Source organism: Cydia strobilella, chromosome 14 (genome assembly GCF_947568885.1).
Source record: "Cydia strobilella chromosome 14, ilCydStro3.1, whole genome shotgun sequence".
Lineage (NCBI taxonomy): Eukaryota > Metazoa > Arthropoda > Insecta > Lepidoptera > Tortricidae > Cydia > Cydia strobilella.
Genome location: NC_086054.1, coordinates 12980502 through 13004257, shown reverse-complemented (window position 1 = coordinate 13004257; position 23756 = coordinate 12980502). Strand labels below are relative to the sequence as shown.

Sequence of the window (23756 nt, the reverse complement as noted above, 5' to 3'; positions counted from 1 at the left end):
AACCTCGAAGCATTGCACCTCAAGTAGTACTTCCTAAACGTTTTTCTGGCATTCGATAATTGTTTTTTTTTTAACTATTAGTAAATTTATGATAAAATATGATAAACATTGCGTCTGAATGCGTGCTACGGCGCGTGGCATTGTCAGAGACCATGGTACACAATGGACGAACGCTCGCACAAAATGAACAATGGCTTTTGTTTAACAGATTACCGTCTTAGGCGGAAAAGTCATTTGAGAAGATGCAGACTTTAACACTATAATTTGAATAAACGCTTGATCTATAAAAACTCGTATGTACCCATTATATCTTTTCAAAGAACATTGCCTATCTTAGGAAACTCGCATTTAAAATTTCACAATCGTGGCACTTAAAAATGAAACTCTTTCATTTGCAATTAGCACAAAAGTTGGAGCCGAGGGTCCAGAAGTTGAACAAACGGACGGCGATAACGGCGATGGGGTGAAACTTGGACGTGTTAATTTGCTAAAAGTTGGCTTTAACGATTTTAAGGTCCAATAATCTTATTAGGGAAATCATTGGGAAATTCTTTAAGAATATTTTAAACGTCTTTGTAGCCGAGCCGAAGTACTATTAAGCGAACATTTACTCGTAAATGCCTATCAGGCTACGAGTCAGTAAAAAAAATGAAAAATATACCGGGTAGCTAAAAAATAAGTGCATTCCTCTTGCCAGGGAGGTCTTGAGATTATACTGAGCAACTTTTACTATGGGACCAACCACGAAATCGCGAAAAAAAATTTACCCTCCTATAAAAAATGGACCAGCCAAAATGTATGAAACAGCCAATTTTTTTCGAAACGCCAATCGAAAAGATAGTATCAGGATGACAGATGTGACGAAGAGTCACGTGATCACTTCCATACATAATTTTAGCTTCGATTGGCGCCTATTATCAGTGATCAATGGTCATTTGGATAGGCCCCCAGTTCAGTATACCTACCTCTCCAGGAAACGTATGGTGATCAATTTGGTGCTCTGAGCCCCGGTTATCCTCCAGTCCATAGTGGAAGTATATCTCCTCAAACTGGTAGCGGTAGGAGAGCGGCCCTCCGCTAATGTTGACTTGATGTTTTGAGTCCTTCTCGACTCGGAACACGAGGGACTGGCCAGTGTTTTGGAGGACTCCGCTCACCTAGTAAAACAGATAACAATTTAATTTTAAAGGGTTCATTTAATGGAATATATACAAAACTCATTAAATTTGTACTTAATATGTGCGGTTATAAAAACTCAATCTACACAAATTGACTAATTCCCACGGTAAGCTCAAGAAGGCTTGTGTTGTGGGTACTCAGACAATGATATATATTATGTAATATATACAAATACTTAAATACATAGAAAACATCTGAGCTCACATCACACAAATAAATGCCCTTACCGGGATTTGAACCCAGGACCATCGGCTTCACAGGCAGGGTCAATACCCTCTAGGCCAGACCGGTCGTCAAGAAATATAAATTAAGATATAAAAGTAATAGGAACTCATTCGTTATATGACAGCGAAGAAAACTATGTAAAGGGACAGACGAAGAGGGTTATATATTCTGAGGCTAGTGTCATTTCTGTGTTATAGTCTAACGCACGCGTAATAAATTTATAATCATATTTGCGTTGTAAGTGGCTTTCCAGTTATAATTTTGTCCAGAAACAATGCACAAAGTCATTAGCGCTGAAAATCACTATCGCTGTTGAAGAGCCCGTCCCAAACATTAATCACACTAGATTAAAATAAGCCCCTAAATGTAATCAGCTCGAAAACTAATTCAAATTCCCATTAAAAGCGCGTTGAAATTTAAAAGCCACTATCACGGGTAACTTTAATTTGGCTCTGTTATGAATGATAACAGCCATTGGCATCACACACAAAGTAGTGGATTGAAATAGGCCAACGCGGATATAGATTAGGAAACCACAATTTGCATTGACAAGTTTTGTATTGTTTAACTCAGGCATTATGGTTGCGTTGTTCGAATTCGTAAGTAAGAAAATTCCCCGATACTTTCATCCTCTGAGCTTTTGCTCTTCTATCTGGCAATCTTCGCGTATCAGTCTTAATTTAGTGACCCATATCCATATCAATGTTATTTATTGTCTTGGGTGAGACTGGAACTCACTAACACTGGATCGCCAGCCCAGAGCTCTGCCATCTGAGCTACCAAGACCTCACCCAACACAGTAAATATTTCCACCACACGGGGAGGAACCCTAGTTAATTAATGTATTGTATAGGTACCACAGCCTACTCTCGGTTTTAAATAGCCTTATCTAACGCGGTAAGTCATCGTTCGCGTGTCAACGAGCAATACGTCATTCCCACTCAAAGCAACTTTCTGGATTTAATCAAGGTGCGACCATTGATTGATAGGATCCACCGCCCGTGGCGTTATGATCTATAAATACGAGTAACGTCATCGCTATCTTGTCAATGAGGTCCCATTTACAAGGCCTGATAACTTGCATCCAATATTCGATACATTATAACATTTAAAACCTTCGCGCTTTGAACACATAATAAATCACATTTATAATCGGGTCTATCGCAAATTTATTTAGGTTTATGAAGCTCAATCCAGTGATTTGCGCCAGATGTTGTGAGTGTTGCGTGTCGGACTATTGACAATAATTAACTATTATGTGTAGTGGATGGTTTGAAAATGTGTTGTCTACCCCAAACATTTTCATACGCTTTTCGTCGGGTAGTCACACAAATCTCTGTTTTGACATTTTGCTGGGACGTCAGTTAGCCGCGACCACGACCAGTGAAATCTGTCGAAACGTCGGTAAATAAAAGTACTCGTAACAAAATAAATTCGCGATAGACCCGATTATAAATGTGATTTAATATTCGATGCATTGTTAACTACAGCACAATGAATTCCGTTGATCGAACAAATCTCCGATCTCAGCTTTCCTTTGGCCTCATGCGAGGGCGCCTCGGTTGGACACTTTTGACCTTACGCCCCCTACGAGGAACTCAGCATTCGTGAGACCTCTTTGGAGGGGCAAAAGCCTCCTAATTAAATTTAAAAAAAAATCGTTTGAAAAAAGAGCAAACGTATTGTTTAAATTCGTTTCATAAAACGTGTAACGTGTGGTCACATACTTTAAACTGGGAAAATGAGACCGCCAAATTACATGCGAGCCGAGATTTACGCATTAGTTGCCCAACATAATAGTATCCACTATCCACGTTCAATCCTTTCGTTAAAATCCTCATTTGGACACAAATAGATAAATCTGAATAGAGTTGACAAATCTAGCTGCGGTACAAACAGCTAACTAATCATTAGTAGACCTTACTCAGTTGCGATAGGGTTCAGATTTAGTTGGTTAATTTATGTGGTAACGTAAAGCGATAGGACCAATCGGCCGCAGCAGTAATCCCCGCTTTTCACGGATTACCTGCATCTAACATTAGCTACCCGTACTACAGATTAAATACGATTAGAGGTAAAACATTAGATAAAACAGATTAGATGTAGATTTTACTTTTTAAACTATAACAATAAAATAAATAATAAATATTATAGGGACATTCTTACACAAATTGACTAAGTCCCACGGTAAGATCAAGAAGGCTTGTGTTGTGGGTACTCAGACAACGATATATATAATACTTATACAAACACTTAAATACATAGTAAACATCCATGATTCAGGAACAAATATCTGTGTTCATCACACAAATAAATGCCCTTACCGGGATTCGAACCCAGGACCATTGGCTTCACAGGCAGGGTCACTAGGCCAGACCTGTCGTCAAACTACCGTCGTCGTCGTACACTACGGTAAACTACGGTCGGTCGTCGTATACTATGTGTACAATATACATCATTTTTTATTTATTTCAAAAATAAAATAGAACAGTGTTACATTTATGCTGAACCCCACACTAAGCAAAGCCTGTTCTGTGGGGAAATACAGTTTACAGTTTACATCCATTTGTCTAAAGCAGAGGACTCTTTTGTTTATTTTGTATGGTGACACGATGACTTACCGACATCAAATTTTTTCTCAGAATTTGTAACAATTTTTTGTTGCACTAATAACCCCCAATGTAGCCCACTTTATCCTAAAGTCAGCCCCTTCTACTGTATGCAAAACTCGTTCGAGAATACATCGTAAGCCATGCTAATCCAGTGTGTTGCAAAAACGCCTTCGATATCCAGCCCGATAGCCTATCGCACGCATACATTTCCATAGCATTACCTCCGTAATTCACTCTAAATGAATAATTCTGCATGAACTGAGCCGTTACAATATTCATTAGCCAAACATTGCAAGCGATTATGGACTTAAAAGTATTAACGCTAAAGTTGAACAGCGTACGATTTCGTGGTTAGTGTTTTGTTAGAGCTAGATTGGCGGCGCAGTGCTCCTTGCATTTTTTATTGGCAATTTCGTTCTTGTGAGTGAGATTTAAGCTCAGTGTCAGAGCTAATTTATTTGGTTTCGGTAGTTTATTTAATTTCTAGTGGGGGAAGTAAGTGCAGAAATGTATGGAGCTGTATGAGCCGTGAACTGGACCGCCAGAGCCGAATTTTTCTCCGTCCCTTGTTGGTGGGTAGCCAAAAGTAAATTTGGCGGCAGTCTTGGCTAGGGCATTAGATCAGCTTACTTAGTAAGATCCAGCCAAGCGGCGTCGCCTGAGACAAAAGTGCAAACTCACTGCACTTACTTCACCTTACTAGTATATCAATTCAAAATCTAAAAGAGGTAAATTCATAAAGTAAAATCATTGTTATAAAAACGACTACTTAGAACTAAAAATAATGAAATTATTTTTTATGGTTTGGTCATATCGGGTCCAAGTAACTGTACTAGTTATGCGGAATATTCCATTCCAATAAAATATAAAACACGGTTATTTAACGGTAAATCGTAAAATCCACGTGCCGTTAATGGTTCAAATAAATAAACAGTCTCACATTTAGTGCCCGTATGCACTTTATATCGTGTACGTGTAAAGTTTAATGAAAAAGCAGCGTTCCCATACGAATCACATAGGGACTTACTTTCTTTCGGTTCAGTCAGAATGGCCGAATCGGAATAATTTTGATTTATTTAGCTGCAGTTTTTTCGAACTTCGCTCTGGTGTTAAAGTAAATTTAGGTTTAAACTTGCCTTTGGGAATTCTTTTCATGTTTCAATGTTAATAAAAATTCCGTGAAACGGAAGGCTGGGTACGCATATTTCTAAAAGTGTAGGTATTGGTTTTTTGAACATATTTTGTAACTATGTGGTAACATAGCCTAACATTTATTAGGTATTTGGAATCCCAGTCTAACAATAGAATGCAACTAACCCATGTCTCGTCCTTTCGAAATTCTTTTTTTTTATTAGAACTAGCCTGCTAACCAAACTAGCCGTTAGTGTAAAATAATAGAAGGGATTCATTATTCAAAAAACTATACCTTTTCCACGGCTCTTAGAAGACGGAGCGAAAGTGAAGGTCTCCGATCAGCTTGGGCAAAAATGCAATCACCCGTGAAGGTCGAATTTCTCAACTAATTCTCATGAAATTTTGTGTGCAGATTTGACAATTGTAATCCGGGTTCCGTACCCAAAGGGTAAAAACGGGACCCTATTACTAAGACCATCCACCACTGTCGGTCTGTCTGTCTGCCTGTCTGTCTGTCACCACTGTCACCAGGCTGTATCTCATGAACCGTGATAGCTACAGCTGAAATTTTCACAGATGATGTATTTCTGTTGCCGCTATAACAACAAATACTAAAAAGTACGGAACCCTCGGTGGGCGAGTCCGACTCGGTTTTTTACATACCTTATGCTTGTCGAACTGTATGTCCCTCAGCCAGGGGTCGAAGAGCAGCTTGTCGGGTTCAATGTTGACGGGGCTCTGCCGCCGGCCCTTATTGCACATGCTCCACTGCGGGTTGATCAGACCCCAGAAGCCGGGACCTGCAGAACAGAAGTGAAAATAAATAAATTACAAGCGACCCTTAATATATTTAATATACAAGACCCTAAAGATTAAAAATTACTATATTTTATCTTTGTAACCTCCTAATTTAGTTTTTTGGCCTTTTGAGATGGGTCAAAAACGTTCGGGAAAACTGGCGAGTCTCCTGCGGAAAGTACGAAAGTTAACGATTTGGGTACATTTTACTGAGGCCTTAGTCATACAGCTTTTAAGAAGTCGAAGGTTGGAACATGCCTATAAGGGTCCGAATTTGAATTGAATTGAAAAGGGCAAGAAAATTTGGCTTTCAAAATATTTGTTTTATGATGTCTACAGGAATTATAAAAAAAGAAGAAATGCTGAAATCATAATCCTGTCTTAAATAACCAAATTCAGAAAAGAGAGTGTATCCCCACTATTTTTCCCCATAGTTGCCTTATCTGCCATTCCAAAACGCACGCGAAGCGATCTCCGTGATAACTAACAGTAGAATAGAAAAGTTTATAGTTTGCGGTAAAGTTTGAATGAGGGTAACGATTTGTTTGGAAAAAAGTTTTAAGTCATAAAAGTTTGTCATATTATCATTAGTCCTGCTATACAAGCAACTTTTACTATGGGACCAACCATGAAAATTTACCCTCCCATAAAATGGACCGCCAAAATGTATGAAACAGCCAAATTTTTTTCGCGATTTCGGGGTTGGCCCCTTAGTAAAAGTTGCTCAGTATAATTCCAAAACCTCCCTGGCAACAGGAATGCACTTATTTTTTAGCCATCATCCAAATCCATATCATCCACCAGCCATATCATCCAAAACGAAAACTAAAACAATAGGTAAGTGTCGTTCCAGCCTTTATTCATAGAGGCTCTATTTTCTAGAGCAAAATAACAGTTGTCCGTCAAATTACAACGATTTTCAGCGAAAGCATACAAAAGCTGAACAGTTTCCAGCTTCATAATCATTTCCAACCGAATTCCCGCATCGACACAAAACCTGTATTCCACCAAAGGCTAGTAAATATTTAAGACGAATAACCTCCATATAACACCCTCCCACTCGCGTGCCTTTTTACATTTTTTTTATTTTAGCTTTATACGTATACAATTAAATTTGTCACCTACTGCTTCTAAACGTAAAATTCGTACTGGCCTCTTTCATGTACAGTCAGATGCAGAGAGAGGTGACCCCCCTGGATACAATCAGTCCATGCAGAGGGGGTCCCCTGTCTCTGCATCTGACTGTACATAAAAATATAATTCAATCATAACAAAAACATCTTTACTTAGACATATTCTTATTTAATCGCGTCATCTAGTTTTAAGATTTTTAAACCTATATTTTAAGGGCTCAAATGTTTTATTTATGACTTTATGACAACTTTTATGACTATAATTGCGATCAGTCAAGTCCAATTATACGTTTTAAAACTATAAATGGCGATGGAAGTTTTCATATGCAAATAAATAAAATGTAAAAATAATATTGAATGTCATTTACAACATTGACTATTCTCGCGGCGTTGTATAGGGGGCTGTCAGTCTTCTATATTTACTAGACTCTGATTCCACTATCCCTAAGCTTTACAACTGAATTAACATTTAAACGAATCCTACGAAAGGGCATATTTAAAACGATGACGCACCAAAATTATCCTGGCTACTCAAACAGAACGGCTAACCAAGCCCACGTAATACACTATCCAATTCAATAGGAATTTGGGACCGCAAAATTCGGCCATCGCTGTGCATTGAAACGTACGTAATGTTAGTAGGGTGTCCGTGTCATTACCGGGGTCCCGTCATTACCGTTACATTGGGATTTTTGTAGGTCAAATAAAATGGTAATGTCGGTAATTATTTTGCTTTGTAAAAACCAAAGGTGATAAAAGCATGTGTTTATAACGAAAATACTCTTGTTTAGGTATGAATAGTTTGGAAATGTGTTATTAAAGGTAGATTGGAGATACAGTGTAATTAGGCTAGCTTAATTATACGTGATGGGTTTCAGTGTGAGTAATCAAATTGTTGGTATCATACGAAGCGCGTTTATTATTTTAATATTCAATGTCTGATGGAGCCTAAAATAAATATAGAGTTGCCAGAAATGTGTTATAAAAATATTTCGGGACATGTATCAGAAAATGCACTCGACATATATTTTACAATCCATACGGTCATGTATTAGGTACTCGTATTTATCCGTCTGCCGTAAGAGTATAAATATTTTTTATCATAACGGTAACTTTAAAAGTGGAAAAATTACTGCCTTGGATCCAGAGGCCGTGAGTTCAAGTCTCACCCAAGGCAGTAATTTTTCCACTTTTAAATTTATTCTAAGCTTAATAGCATCGACGGCAGACGTTTCTGCTTGTTAAAAATTAATAACGGTAACTGTATTAAATATGAATAGTGTGCATTTATCTAAATTAAAATGCCAAACTATCTACCAGTACTTAATTAAATAATTGTAAAATAACCTTAACCTTATCCGCAACATAAAAACAATTAGTAATTTTTAGGATTCCGCAGTCAACTAGGAACCCTTACAGTTTCGTCATGTCCGTCTGTCTGTCCGTACACGCCTTTGTTCCTTGATCGTTAGTGCTAGAAAGCTGCAAATTGGAAAGGATACTTATATCAAGCATGGCGTCAAAGTAGTAAAATAAAAAAAGTTTTGCGGTACCCTAATTTATTTTTTATTTATTTTCCGCTTTAATGTGGGGTATCGTTTAATAGGTCTTGCAAAATTAATAGGGATCTTCAACAACCATTTAATTTTTTTGATAGAATAAATCTTTTCAGAAATAACCGCTCCAGAAGATAATAAATACCTATATGCCTCCCCCTCCTTAGTAAGAAGACGTACAGACACACTTAAAGGTTATTACGACATTATATTTATTAAATGTAAATAAAGTAAAATATACGACATACAGTTTCATTATGTTGGCTGTATGAGTGATGCCGTTGAATACTGGCAGTATTAGAACGAAAAATTAAAAAAATTAAAAGTAAGAGGCAATCCCGCTGATTTTTGTACTTTAATCTATAATTACTGATTATGCAAATTTGCCAATGTATTATTTGGTTTCCTCGCATTCTATATAGAAACTAGTGTTTAACTCGGGTGAAAGGCGCCATTTTATCCCTTGATTAACAGTCTACTATACTAATACTCGTAGTTCCCGTTTAGCCTATTGTGACAGAAGGGTAACTACGGAACCCTACACTGAGCATGACCCGACATGCTCTTGGCCGGTTTTTATTTAATATTTAATTCTGTCGGTCTTGTATCGATTTATTTAGCCACCAAAAACGGTCTCTTTGAACTCGTAAGTTCTTAAAATTACTAAATACGTCCGTGATGATAAAAATATTCTAACCCCGAACATTTCTGACTGTTTGAATATCTCCTAAAATAATAATGTTTGGCTGGGTTAATCTCGCAACACAGTCATTACCATATCATCAGATTCCAATGTCCTTTGACTGTAGATAAATGTCACCCGGGTCGGACACTAGCCGATACAAGATACGGGTCGTCATTAAGATGGTATCTTCGTCATTACCCTGTGTCATTACCGTGTCGGGTAGTTTTTCGAGTGAACGTGATTAGGGGAATGAATGACAATTGATATGATAGTGTCGTTTGATAGTTCAGAATTGTAATTACAACACTAGTAGATTTCTAAAAATATCATAAGTACCTAGTTGGTTTGGATGGAAAATTACTGAGAAACGTAGAAAAATGCTTACCAGAAATTCCATCGTACGTCCACCATTCCTCCCAGCTTCCTGATATATCTGTAAGGAAATGAATTAGCACAAACATATTAGATACTTTCAAAATGGAAAATATTCATCGTTTCATCAGTTATTATTTTTAATGCATTTTTTTCAATACTATGTTTCACAGACAAAAATAATAGAACGCACAATATCCAGAAAATTCACACTTAATAAGCGGAACTAGTTAAGGGGAGTAAGCCATTTTGCAACACAGAAATAATTGCTAAATTAGTTGTCAATCACAGCTTCAGGGTTTTGAAAATTTGTGGCTTTCCATTTCGAGAGAAATTCTGATAGAAAGGTCCTTATTTCACATGACGCATAAGGACCCTTCTCTGCTGAAAAGCCACATTTAGGAAGATAAGGAGCCCGATTCAGATTTCACAACATGTTACAGTTTTGTTCTTATTTTGATACGACCTTGAAGATAGCTGGGCGTTTTCTAAAATAAATATTGAAAACCTGATTCTCTCAGATCCTGGTGTTTTTGGGATCTTTCAACTCAGAATCACTAGCTTATTCAATCCTGATTATTAAAAAAAATGTCCCAAAAATTTGTATGAAAATTGTACATTCCACTACGTCTGGCACATACAAATGAAAAAAATATTCACACTAAAACGTGACGTAAAGGAATGGACAATTTGGAGAATACTGTCGATTCTGAGTAGAATGAGCCCAGGAATGTCCAGATTTGAAAGAATCAGGTTTTCAATATTTATTTTACAAAACGCCCAGCTCACGGTGATTGGTGCTAGTAAAATGTAGTAAAAGTCGTGCGTGAGATGCACACCATTCACCAAGATGATCGTCAAAGTCGTATCACCAGTTTAAAACCCTAAGAAGTTGGTAAATCGTAATCGGGCTCAAGGTCCATGGAATAAAGTTGTGGAAAATTGTTGTAAGTTCAGTTTAGCAACTGACCTTTGACCGAAACACAGAGTAGCGTGAGTATGAAGAGTGAGCATTGGTGCATGGTGCTTGAGGTCACGTCAGCATCGGGTCGGGGACTGCAACAAGAAATAATGATAATTAATTGACTATTTTATAACACTAGCCATTACGGGACCGGTGGATCGATAAGGTCCAGAAAGACCTGTGTGAAATCCAAGCGGCTGAATGGCGTCGGATCGCACAGGACAGGAACGAATGGCGGAATCTAGTATCGGAGGCCAAAATCCACTTCAGGTCGCTGAGTACCCAGCGAAGTAAGTAAGCCATTACGGGGTCAAAGGGGTTGTTGGTCAAGACTGACAACACCAATTGTCGAATGTGTGGCGAAGAGGAAGAGACTAAGACACCGAATGTGTGAATGTCACGCTCTCGCCAGACAAGGAATGAAGTATTTTGGAGCATGGTATCTGGCTACCCATGAGCTCCATCATCCGGCTCATGGAGATGGCCGAAAAAGCTCTTGAGTTAGTTGATGTATTCTTAAGGGGGTAATTGCACAAAAGTTCCCTATGGGTCGAAGTGTATCCGCAAGGGCTCCCGAAACTATAAGATAAGATAAAGATAAGATTTTTCTAACAAGTCTACGTCTAGAATGACGCTTACGCTTAAAAATAATAAAATTGAAGTGTGCAAAATAGAAGCCATCACACAGATTTATGATTTCTGTGAGCCATCACGTATATGAACATTTCATGAGTGCGAAAGAGGCAGACTACAAATGAGCTTTAGAGCTTTAATGCGGCTGCTAGAGGCCGTTTAAATGTACCGAAATGTAACGCAGCATACTACGTAGACGAACAACACGCGAACGCGAAGCGAAGCTATGCGGCGCGCGGTGAATCAATAGTTTGATACCTATAGAAGTGTCCTACGTGGGCGATCTCGTTGCGTATGCGAACGCCATGGGCCCGCTGCGCCGCCGTTGCACTTTTGATATTTAACAGGCAATCATTTTAGAACTATAAGAACAAGTCTAATTTTTATGAAACGTCAAAACATTTGTGGTTTAGAAATGACGAAGACAGCCACTTTCTACGTAACTGTCACATTTTTGAAGTAAAATGCTTAACATTGGCAAAAATCTAGTACGGAAATGTTTTACTTCCATTTTATTTAATTTCTACTATTTTATGTCGCACTGTACTTAAAAAAACTGTCAAATTAAAGTTAAGTAAAACAAACATGAACGCTGAAAAATGGTTTTATTTGATTAGTGCACATCGATAACAAAATTCACAAATTACGTATTTCTACGTTCCACCAATTTACAGCAACACAACATAATCAAATCTGCCACCGAGCACGGAAATTAGATGCAGATTTGCAGATGGTAATAGTTCGACATGCCTGGATAAATGGTGGCCTATATTCGAATACGTGTATTAAAGCCGCTTCTAGTATTTCATATTGGTATGTACAGTTTGCTTTAGAAGCTGTCGTCAATTTCTTACATTTAAAGTTAATTTATTTATTTATTTATTTTCGGAGAACCAACAGCTATCAATTATACAATAGTTATATAAGTAAATAACAAAAAGCCAATTATAGGTTCCCACCAATAGCAACAAGTTAACACATAACAACAACAATCAACTTGAGAAATATATCGTAATACTTATCTCCCCCTCCGCCTTGCAACGGTTTCCTCATCACTGAGGGTCGTGGTCACTTCTAGGAAACAGCTGCTTCTCTAGGACAATTTGTCGCCACCTCTTTCTGTCTGTCGCCGAGTGTAGGGCACCGTGAAGCGTTACATCAAGGGCTGAGCGGATTTGGTCTGTCCACCGCATTGGGCTCCTGCGTCTTGCCTTATCGCCTTCGATTTTACCGGTGATTACCAGCTTTTCCAGGTTATCACTGTCTTCCCTGGCAATGTGGCCAAAATACACAAGCACTTTGCGTAAGCAGATAGTAGACAGCCTGGGATGTTCAGTTCATCAGGGATCGAGGCATTAGTGCGGCGCGCTGTCCAGTGTATGTTCAGCGTAATACTGATACATTTTCATTTACAGCGCTTACAATCAGCGCTATTTTAACTCGGTAGAGGTAACGGCTTCCTAGGTCACAGTGACCCTGCCTATAAAGCAGGGGGTCCAGGGTTCGAATCCCGATAAGGCCATTTTTATCAGTTTTATCACACATATTTGTTCCTAAATTGTGGATGCTACCGATCTATGTTGTACCTAAGTAAGTTTATCGTCACCTAGTGCCCATAGTACAAGCTTTGCTTAGTTTGGGACTAGGTCGATCGGTGTAAGTTTGTCCAAATATTTATTAATATTTATTAGACACGGCCGAACAAGTCCAGCTCTATTACTCATTACCAGTTTGAAAATCACGTTAGCTGTAATGTAACTTGGCTTACACAATCCATCACAATCGAGTTATTCGATACAAATACACTTCTGTATCTTGAATTTCTCCTTATGTAATCCAAACAGGTGTAAAGTGCAATCAATTCACTTAATCAAGCCAACCTGTAATCACGGGCATTGTTGAGAGCTTATAAATGAATTCAAATGATAGCGCGGCTCGTTAAAGGGTAGCCGCGCCGGAACCGCTATCAGCGGGTTAACAGCGCGGCCTAAGGCATGAGCGATAGCGGTAATGGCTCTATTAAGTAAGGACGCTAAGCAAAAAAAATCGTACATTGTTCATCGCACGCGACTTCCAAACTCTATCGCACGTACTCGCTTCGCTTCGGGCAAACTCGGCTCTGTTCGGCACAGCATTGCTCCGATCAATTATTAGGGTTGGCACAACTTGACGTCCCTTTGTGTGCACGACCACAGATAAGATAATAACTTGAATTTTGACAATCCTAAATAGCCGAAGGGGATAGTGCCATATATTAGAAAGGGACAGCATGATTCGACCCTGAACCACTGTCAAACTTCGGTTTTGTAGGAAGTTTCCTTTCTATACGGTAGTAGGTAGGTACTATTATTTATTCTGTGATTTTGCTGTACGGCTAGCACAGTGACATTGACAGCATTTTCAGCGGGACAGCGATATAATTATGTGCGCGCGATAGAGATAGGAAATGGCGGGTTAATGCACAAGATTTTTCGTGCTTAGCGCTCTTACTTTCAAATACTATGCTAGTAATTTACTTCGAAGTAGGTATATTAGGTCTCACTAACATTATGTGTAGCAACGTCGTTTTCGTTAACCTCACACACGCTCTTACTGACCCTACATGACTGCATTACCTGCTAGGAAACGTCAAATTTTATATAAATGTCTTGATGAAATGACCTGTTTTGACATTTTGGCAATGCAGCCGGCTGCATTACTGCTGCAGTATTGCGGCCCAACATTACTGCCGACTGCATTACTGCCGCAAATGTTAAAAAATGATATTCCCGTCCAGATTTTATCGCTGGTGCAGTTTAAATCTGAACGGTACCTTAAAGCTAAAATATTTTCAGCTGACTGCCCCAAGGATGATGACTGACTCATATTGATGACACCAAAACAATTTTTTTTTACATGCATAGCGCTTGTGATCTGTGCCCTATCACCGACGCAAGTAGGAGTGGCTAACGACCAAAGATTGCCCGCGGCTCTAAAAGATATTTGGCGCGAAAGCTTTCGTTAAAGATTGTAATCGTCCCGCGCCTCCCGCGGGGTTGTATCGTCCGTGTTTACGCCATTTTCTTAAGTGATTATTTAAATTATCCTCATACAATACATAGTCTTATATAAAGCAGATAAATCTGTTACAAAACTATAGTTTTTCAATAAAATAAGAAAAAAAAATCGATATGGCTCGGGTGGCACTTGAACCCGCAATTTTGACTTTATTACAATTATGACAATGAACTGACAGCCATATTAAATTGTGGTCAGTTCCAGGGTAAATTCTCATATTCGTGATAAAAAGTGGATTTTAACGAACCTATGAATCATCAGATGTCGGGCGTACGCTTTGCCAAAATTCTTTAATTTAGTATGTACTTACAAAGGTTTACAAGACGTTTTTGCTTCCTATCATCACTATAGTTTCGGCGATTGTACCTACGCCAGCTTAACTCGTTTCTAAATATATATTGTTCACTGGCTTCTCATACAAAATTGAATTTGTAGTTAAGTCGTCGGCTTTGGAATAATTTTACTCCAGCCGTCCGACCGTTCAGTTCGCGTGTCCACTCGCTATTAACTCCAACTTATATTTGTCTTTAGCGTTAATTACAACCACTGATTCATGTCTGTAGGCGCAGGTCACTTATGTAGATGGATTTTCACAACTAATTATTACTATTTAGACCAAATTATACGGGTTCACTTTATATGGGGTTTTCCACAGACCGTTAGTGACCTATTGTTGTATTTATTTAGAACCAGGGGGCCTAGCCAAGATGGCCATAGTTGATAGACGCCAATTGAAACTTAAATAATGTATGGAAATAGTCACGTGACTTTCCGTACTTTGTCATCCCTATATTTTTTTCTTCGTTTGGCGTTTGTCGATGTACGATTGTCATATTTTGGCCAAGCTTCCTGAGATGTCTAAAGCATAGTAGCCTGGAGGCGTAGCCAAGATAGCAAAAAACTATAATGCTTCTAAAATCTTTAAAGGTCACATTTTGTCCGTCTACTTGTCTGCCGGTCTCAAGACATTTTCTCGTGCTAAGGTATCAAGTTGAAATTAATAACAAATTCTCAAGTCAAATGCTCAAAAGCTTCCATTCATTCCTCTCATAGTTTTTATATGAATGTTTTTCCTTAGCAATACTCAAGGTACTATGCTAGGAAGATTGCTAATACTTAGTAACAACAGTCTAAGTTTGCACCACTGCATGCAATAACCATCCCCCGCCTTGAGTTATGCGCGATGTAAATAAGTACGAGCAGTTTAATTTGCTTGGCATTAGCGTTATCTGCAGAACCGAGATACGCTTCATTTCCTCTCCGAAGAATCTTTTTTGTTACGGTAACAAGGAGCTCGATTCCGATTTAACATCTTGTTACGGCTTTGATAGTATTTTGATACGACTGAAGATCACTTACGCTGTTTGGTGCACGAAATAAAGTGAAAGTCGTGCAGGATATGCGCGCCAATCAGCAAATTGATCGTCAATGTCATATCAAAACCGTATCAAATTGTTAAATAGTATGGAGGTAGGTCGTAAGTATCGTAACATTTGAAAACACTTTGGTTTTAGTACTTTTAAGTTAGCCTAGTTGGTAGTGATAGTGACCATGCTTACGAATTAGGCGGACCTGGGTTCGCATTCTGGTAAGGGCAATTTTTATAATGAATTTGGATACTTGATCCCAAGTTATATAAATATAATAATATAGACAATTCTTTATCATAGGAAAGTGGAATCATGTGTTTTTATAATTAATTTTAGCTTAATCATCAGGGGGCCGATTTTTGAATTTTGACCGCTCGATTTCGTGTATTTCGTTCAATAATATCTCTTCAACTAGGCATTTAAATTCTACTTAAAAAGAATTAAAAACGAGTGATCAATACCACTAGGTCCCCAATTTCTATTGCTCGTATTTCAAAAATTAGCATTTCGCCGTATACCACCGATTTTCAAGTGACGAAATCGAGCAATCGAAATTCAAAATCGCCCCCCAGCTATTTTGCAAAAGCGTTGGCATTGAACTGCAAATCGATAAGCAAAGCAAGTGAACAAGCCGTATCCCCCACAATAACATTTCGGTCCCCCCGACGCCAGCGCGGCGGGCGCCAGACTGTCTGCGCCCGTATCCCGAGAGGAATGGGACAGATACTTTCTTGTAGACCACGCTAAAATTGTTGGAAACTGCACTCAGTTGTCGCTTGTGCAATTTATCGGGAACGTCGACTTCATATCCAAAATTTAAAATAAATTAGTACGAGTCCGCAGGTCTAAAATAAATAAATATAGGACATTCTTACACAGATTGACTAAGTCCCACAGTAAGCTCAAGAAGGCTTGTTGTGGATATCACTAACATTAATCGGACTACGCGTCAAAAGTATCTACCATTCTCTAATAACGTAACAAGAAGAGGTATCTATATGTAGAAATGAACCCAAATGAACCCTAGAACCTAAATGGTGGCGTACTGTGCGGTTAAAGAGGAATTAACCTCCCGCGGACGCTTCGGCTGTGGAATGAGCTCCTTGACGAGATTTTCCCGAGGGGCTTATAGTATGGGGTTCTTCAAAAAAGGAGTGTACAGGTTTTTAAAGGGTCGGCATTCGGCAATATTGCGCATGTACCTATAATATCTCTGGTGTTGCAGGCATCCGTACGCTACGGTCACTGCTTACCATCAGGCGGGCCGTATGCTTGTTTGCCACCGTCGTGGTATTTAAAAAAGTTAGAACAATTAAACTGTGACAATTTAATTTTACAAATTTTGAGTTTGAAGATTTTTTCCTATACTTATAGTGTATGACGATATTACTTGCCAAATTTCATAGTTCTAGGTCAACGGTCCCTATACATTTTTAATTCCTTAAGTGTTAAAATCTACGTTTTTTGCGGCATAAACGGCCGTATCTTTTTTTTACGTTAACTTAGAAGTTTGATTTTTTCACGGCTTCAGGGGACCGTAGACCTGAGTATATGGTCCTAATTTTTACTCGATATCTCCACGCGTTCCCAAGATAAAGGGTCTTGACAGACAGATGGACTCACGGACGGACGGACAGACGGACGGACAACAAAGTTATCCTATAAGGGTTCCGTTTTTTTTTTGAGGTACGGAACCCTAAAAATGAGATTAATGTTATCTTAATGGAATAAATAAATTGAAATTGAATTATATAACAATGATAGGTATTTAAGAACCAGCGTAATGTAAGTAACCTAGATGTACAATTACGTATTATACGGCGTTTATTCTGCCTTCTGTTCTGAATAACCGTTTTCTATATTTCAAACATTATACATATTATAATATGTCGTAACATGAAAAACGCCTTTTGATAAGAATGGCTCATTAAATGTGAACTTGTTTTACAGAAAATGTGAGGAAATGTAGAAATAATAAATCTCAACTGACTTTTCCACGACTCACGCGATTTTAATGTTTATTTTTAGCGTGGTAAAGATCAAAATCCAGTGGGTGGTCGTTAAAAGTATTCCTCGCAACCGGAAGTGAATAGCGGTTGGTAGACAAAGCTCGTTCTGCACCGGAAGTGGGTGTATCTGCAAGTTACGTTACTTGTTAATGCAATACAAGTGTTTTTCTACCCTATTGTTTAGTTTAGACTTAGGTATTCTAAGAGATAAGGAGGTGTATTCTGATTGTAATAATAGGTTACGAATTTGTTGTGGATATGATCTGTCAGTATCACAAGTGACGTTTTTGGTTGAAGAAATGCCACTTTTGACATTGAGAGATCATATCCATAACACTGAGTTATTATTACTATAGAGACGAAATACCAAACAATGAAATTGTCGCAATCACAACCTGTACCACGCGACCAAAACGTCGTAAGCGCCGTAAAGTTCATGGCGCTTTTACGCGTCGCGAGATTCACGCCCCGCTTCTATGGTTTGATGCCAAATCGGCAGCATCTCATGGCGACATAACAAATAATTATAATATAATAAATACCACTTTATTTTAATTTGATTTATTGTTTCATAGTCCTACTTAGGTATACACTGGCAAACATATCCCACTTCGTCAGTAGAAAAAGGCGCCATATTCAAATTTTCTATGGGAGGACAACCCATCCCGCCTTCTGGCATTTGTTAAAATCGATGTTACCGTCCGGATTTTTGACATTTGTCTGCAGTAATGTCGCTTCGCAATACTGCAGCAGTAACGCTGGTGCAGTCTGAATCCGAACGGTACCTTTATTGAACAGCGTGCGAATGCTGCCTTGACCTGTTTTCCGTAACCAAATATCACATTAATTATGTATCTATTGTGGTCGAATGCATAATTAACTGATAAATTATGTGTAATTAAAACTCTTTAACATAACATTAGGTGTGTAAATCGGTCGCACATTTCATACCAGCGATTTTAATATATTGAAAATATTACTCCGTATCAGAAAATTGAACTCTAGAAAAAGCACTTTTGTGGTGTCATTTGATTTGACCAAGGCCGATATTTTTTTCTTTAATATGACATTATTATATTCAATTAAATGCTTTACCGTGTGAGCGCCACATGCACCATGTGAGCACAACCTGATTCTCACAGATCCTGGTGTTTTTGGGTTCTTTCAACTCAGAACCACTAGCATATTCAATCCTGATTATAAAAAAAATACGTCACGCACAAACAAATATTATTTTTTTACAAAAAAACGTGACGTAATGGAATGGACATTTTGGGACATCTTTTTTAACGGCAGGATGGAGACTGCTATCTATTCTGAGTAGAATGAGCCTAAGAATGTCCAGATTTGAAAGAATCAGGTTTTCCAATATTTATTTTAGAAAACGCCCATTTACCTACTCAGAATCTAGGGTACTAAGCTAAAAGGTTTTCTGACTGTACCTATTTACCTATGTCTTTATGCTGTCGCAGTTGCAAGCTACCGCGAGTTACAATGTCCACTTATTGACTGTGATAGTCAAGTGCTTTGTCATCTGAACTACCAAGACCCTACCTAATACAGCGAATATTTCCACCATATATGAGCCTAATAATACCATCGTTCGCAGACGTTTCTGTTTGATACAAAATTAATTTAGTACCTATGGGATAACGCATAGTTACTGGTGAATTTTCAATACTCATGCATACTCATACTCATTTATTAATAATATTATTACATATTACACGTCAAAAATTTAATTAAATGAGACAGATTACATTATTTTACAGTTTTGGGTAGTGTAGGTACAAATATGTCAATTAAATTTACAATTGTGAGCTTTATCATATTAATTAGTATTGATACATTAAATTATTTTTTGGATGTCAATTAAATTATATGTTGTAGAAGTCATTCAGGCTGTAAAAGGCATGGAACATGGCTGTAATATGACTTGGAACTCCGGTAGCCGATTAAGAAGTGTAACACTCTTACGGTAGATGTCGCAAGGGCCTCCCTAAGGCGCATATATGATGGATATATTCGCTGTATTGGGTGTGTAAGGTCTTGGCAGCTCAGATTGTAAGTCAGTGGTCTAGCGATCCTGTGGGTTCAAGTCCCACCCAAGACAGTGAATTTTTCCACTTTTTTTTGTTTCTAAGCTTAATAACATCGTTTGCAGACGTTTCTGCTTGGTAGAGAATTAACTATGATCATGCCAAAACTAAGTTTCCATTCCATAACAGCAGGGGTAGCTGTCGGGTCATTGCCCTCGCGGCGCCAAAACGTCGCGACTGCCGGAATGTATCTCTATCGCGGATAAGGGTGCTTTCAAAATGGGGGTGTGACGTCACTTTATTTTACTTAATATTCAAACAATCAACAGATGACGCTGCAGGGCCTGTTTGTCGTACAGCCAGCATCAATAGTAACAGATGAAACAATGCGCCAAAAGTATCTGCCACTGGAATATGTTTCCAAAAAGAGATTTATCTCTACAGTTCGCATTCAAAAGTATTTGTCACAGTCTAATTGTTCTACATTTATACCACGACGGTGGCAAACAAGCATACGCCTGGTGGTAAGCAGTGACCGTATTAGCATATGGACGCCTGTAACACCCGAGATATAACATGCGCGTTGCCGACCCTTTAAAAACCTGTACACTCATTTTGTGAAAAAAACCACGACAGGGAGCTCATTCCAGAGCCGATGATGCGTCCGCGGGAGGAAATTCCTCTTAAACCGCACAGTACGCGACCATTTAGGTGATTCATTTAGGTTCTACATCCCAGATATACATATATAGAGACATAATATCTCTTCTTGTTACGTTATTAGAGATTGGTAGATACTTTTGACGCGTAATCTGATTAATTTTGGTGCTGACTGTACTTTCTATTGTTATTTTTTTAACTAGATCCTAGGTAAAATGCTTCAGTAGAAAAACGTGAACGTTCCCGACTCATTCATCAGGCTGCACTAGTAAATTACTATTGATGGGGCCCGGGGGACATGACACCAGTTTAAAGCCTTAACGCAACCACTGAATAGTGAATAACACTAACTACGTAGAGGGCAACTATCTAGACATACCTACTAATGTGTCACATAAGGTCAATACGGGTAAGTGTAGCTGCGGGTTAAGTGTGACTGGCCATTACATTGCGGCCGGTTTACACATTGATTAGTGTTAAAACAGAGTTCATACACTTGCCCCTAAACGCAAGTAGCAAATTTATAAACTCGCAATAAACACTAATCAATGTGTAAGCAGGCCCCTGTGAAGGCTAGCCACACTTACCCGTATGCTACACTTACCCGTATTGAACTACGTGAATCCTCAACTACAGATGCCACAGGCGAAAAACTAGTTTGCTTGTTCCTGCCAATTTTTATGAACATTGGTTGAATATTACTCAAGATATTATTCTAACAACAATGGAACTTACACAAATGAAAAGTGTACTGCTCGGTGTTGACACTAGTACCCGTACCATGAGTCACTGACAGTGTCAAAACTGACATATACGCCAACGTCTACTTTCTATACATCTCGCTGGAACTAATAATTATGTAAGTACGAGCAAGATGCATATAAAGTAAGTTACATTCTCAATAGCATTTATGTCAGTGCCAAACTGGTGGTAGCCACACTTGTGACTACATTAGTATCAATAATGTAGAATTTTATTTTATTTTACTTTATTATGTCATGGTTATTACAATATCATGATAAACATTAAATTGCACATTATGGCTTAAAAACTAGCACGAGATCCAAAATAAGTGTACACAGCATGTTTGACAATAAAGCGGAAACGTTATAAATTAATTTAACACCATATCACATAATAACTATAGGAGTCTGAATAGAGCTCAAAAGTGACCCGACGGGAATTGTGCCACCGAGCGATTCAACAGTCGAAGGCAAAAATTACAATCCTGACAAATGGCTCAAAAATATGTGAACACGACTTTATTGTCTAAGGTGTAAGAGCGTACACATATTTTTGAAGCTAGCTTCTCATGACAGAAGGATCATGGTCATCACCATCTGACCTACATCTGGAGTGTATGATTTGCTTCTATCCTTCACTAGAGCAAAATTTAGAGGAAGATGAGTTCTTTAGCTGGTCTGTCTATCTGATGGGAGACCGGCCTCTGGCACGTTTGCCATCTGTTAGTTTCACGTGATGTGCACTTTCAGTGATATGTGTCAGATTAAGTATCCGTCATGTGGACCTTTTTTCGAAGTCATAAATGTACTGAGAGCTTCGCCTATAATATATTTCATCGCTGATTAGTATGCAAAAACTACCTGGGGTGAATAAGGTCAAAACCTCAAACTTCTATTTCGCCCTCAAATTTAAAAATAACCGCTACATTTAACCTCGTTTACCGTAATGCTTCCAGCGTCACCAAAAACACCGTATGTGAACTGCGTGCTTTTGTCAAATAAGTCTTTTTGTACTGTAAAATGGCGGAGGGACAAAGGCTTATGTTACATTAGAGGAAATTAGATAGCGACCGCAGGAAGTGTTGTGTAGACGGCAAAAATACTGACGAAATTAAACTGGGGCCTTATTTAGACACTTGCAGTTGATGCCAATGTAATTTTGAATTTAATGTGAATATCGTTATAGTATGTTTTACATAGCTCGGGTACGGTGACAGATGTCATCTCAATACAATTAATAACAAATATTGAGATCACGGCTGTCACCATACCCAAGTTATTTGCAAAATACTATACAAGTACTTTCAAAAATGTTGATTTGCTATGTTGCATATTGTAGGCTAGGATTAAAAAAGCTTACTTGTTAAATTGAAAATAAATACTGAACTTGAAAAACGGGAAAAGTGAATATTCAAGACATACAGCTACATAATTTTTTCGATATTATACATTACATTGCATTCATTCATTCATTCAAGAATAAGAATGATTTATTGCAGTACCGTGTACATTTGTAGATGGTAAAGAACAACCCATCTATAGGTATAGCTATTGATTCGGATTAGCTACAGCCTCTAAGTATTTAAGTTAGCCAAAGCCACAGATACGTCACACTACGGTCTGCAAGTACTCACTGACTCGATGTTCACATGGAGAACATATCGGATTCCCGCAAACGAAATACAAATAAATGTTGCCCGCTATTACACCGTTTTGATCGTATTCTTGATTATTGGTATTTTTTGGACATCACTGGCATGAAATTTAATTTATGGCATGACATTACTGTTGTGGTGTCGTTGTTGTCCCCATTGTGTCTGTCAATTTCCTTGTGAACATGAGTGACAACTGCGTTTCTGCCGTGATTTTGACGTGGAGGGATAAAAAAAGTTTTTTTTTGCTGAATTTTATTTGAACATGAACCAATTTAATTAGACCAATTTAAATAGACAATTTAATTGTTTAACTTTAAAAGTAAAAGCATATATTTTGATGAACGGTCTGGCCTAGTTGGTAGTGACCCTGCCTGTGAAGCCGATGGTCCCGGGTTCAAATCCCGGTACATATTTTATTTGTGTGATGAGCACAGATACTTGCTCCTATAATAATGGGTGTTTTCTATGTATTTAAGTATTTATATATTATATATATCGTTGTCTGAGTACCCTTATCACAAGCCTCCTTGGGCTTACCGTGGGACAGTCAATCTGTGTAAGAATGTCCTATAATATTTATTTATTTATTTATTCTCAAAAAATATGTCTGCGGTATAATTGCCGCGACCAATACAAAATGTATTGAAAAGAGTCGTGGCAATTAGACGCAACCGCAGACATATACTCAGAGAATGACCCATTTATTTAAACTACCAATTTCCTTTTTTTACAATAAGGCAATATCCAGTAGGTACATTGTGAGTGTCAGCCGACCAGTGAGTTAATTTAGCTGAGTGGATTTGCCATTGTCAACGCTTGTTTATCGTCGGCCGACCGACTAATGGTATTAAACTTGAGGAACAACGCCACTCTTTAATAAACTTATTCACATGAATAGTGAGAATGTGTGGGTATGTAGCTTTGTTGCTTTG

At 38.3% G+C, this 23756-nt stretch overlaps 2 protein-coding genes across 2 annotated transcripts in view; one reads left to right on the top strand and one right to left on the bottom strand.

The window, feature by feature from the left end:
• The window catches only part of LOC134747281 (uncharacterized), a 183297-nt gene that overhangs the window by 64141 nt on the left and 95400 nt on the right, over window positions 1-23756 (top strand). The window lies entirely within an intron of this gene.
• LOC134747272 (carbonic anhydrase-related protein 10) overlaps window positions 1-23756 on the bottom strand; it is a 50603-nt gene that overhangs the window by 15285 nt on the left and 11562 nt on the right. The window contains exons 2-5 of the mRNA XM_063681892.1: window positions 10665-10750; window positions 9708-9755; window positions 5814-5950; window positions 966-1157 (exon numbers count right to left, since the gene is read on the bottom strand). Coding sequence (XP_063537962.1) covers window positions 966-1157; window positions 5814-5950; window positions 9708-9755; window positions 10665-10716 — 429 coding nt within the window. The 5' untranslated portion in view covers window positions 10717-10750. The remainder of the gene's footprint in view (window positions 1-965; window positions 1158-5813; window positions 5951-9707; window positions 9756-10664; window positions 10751-23756) is intronic.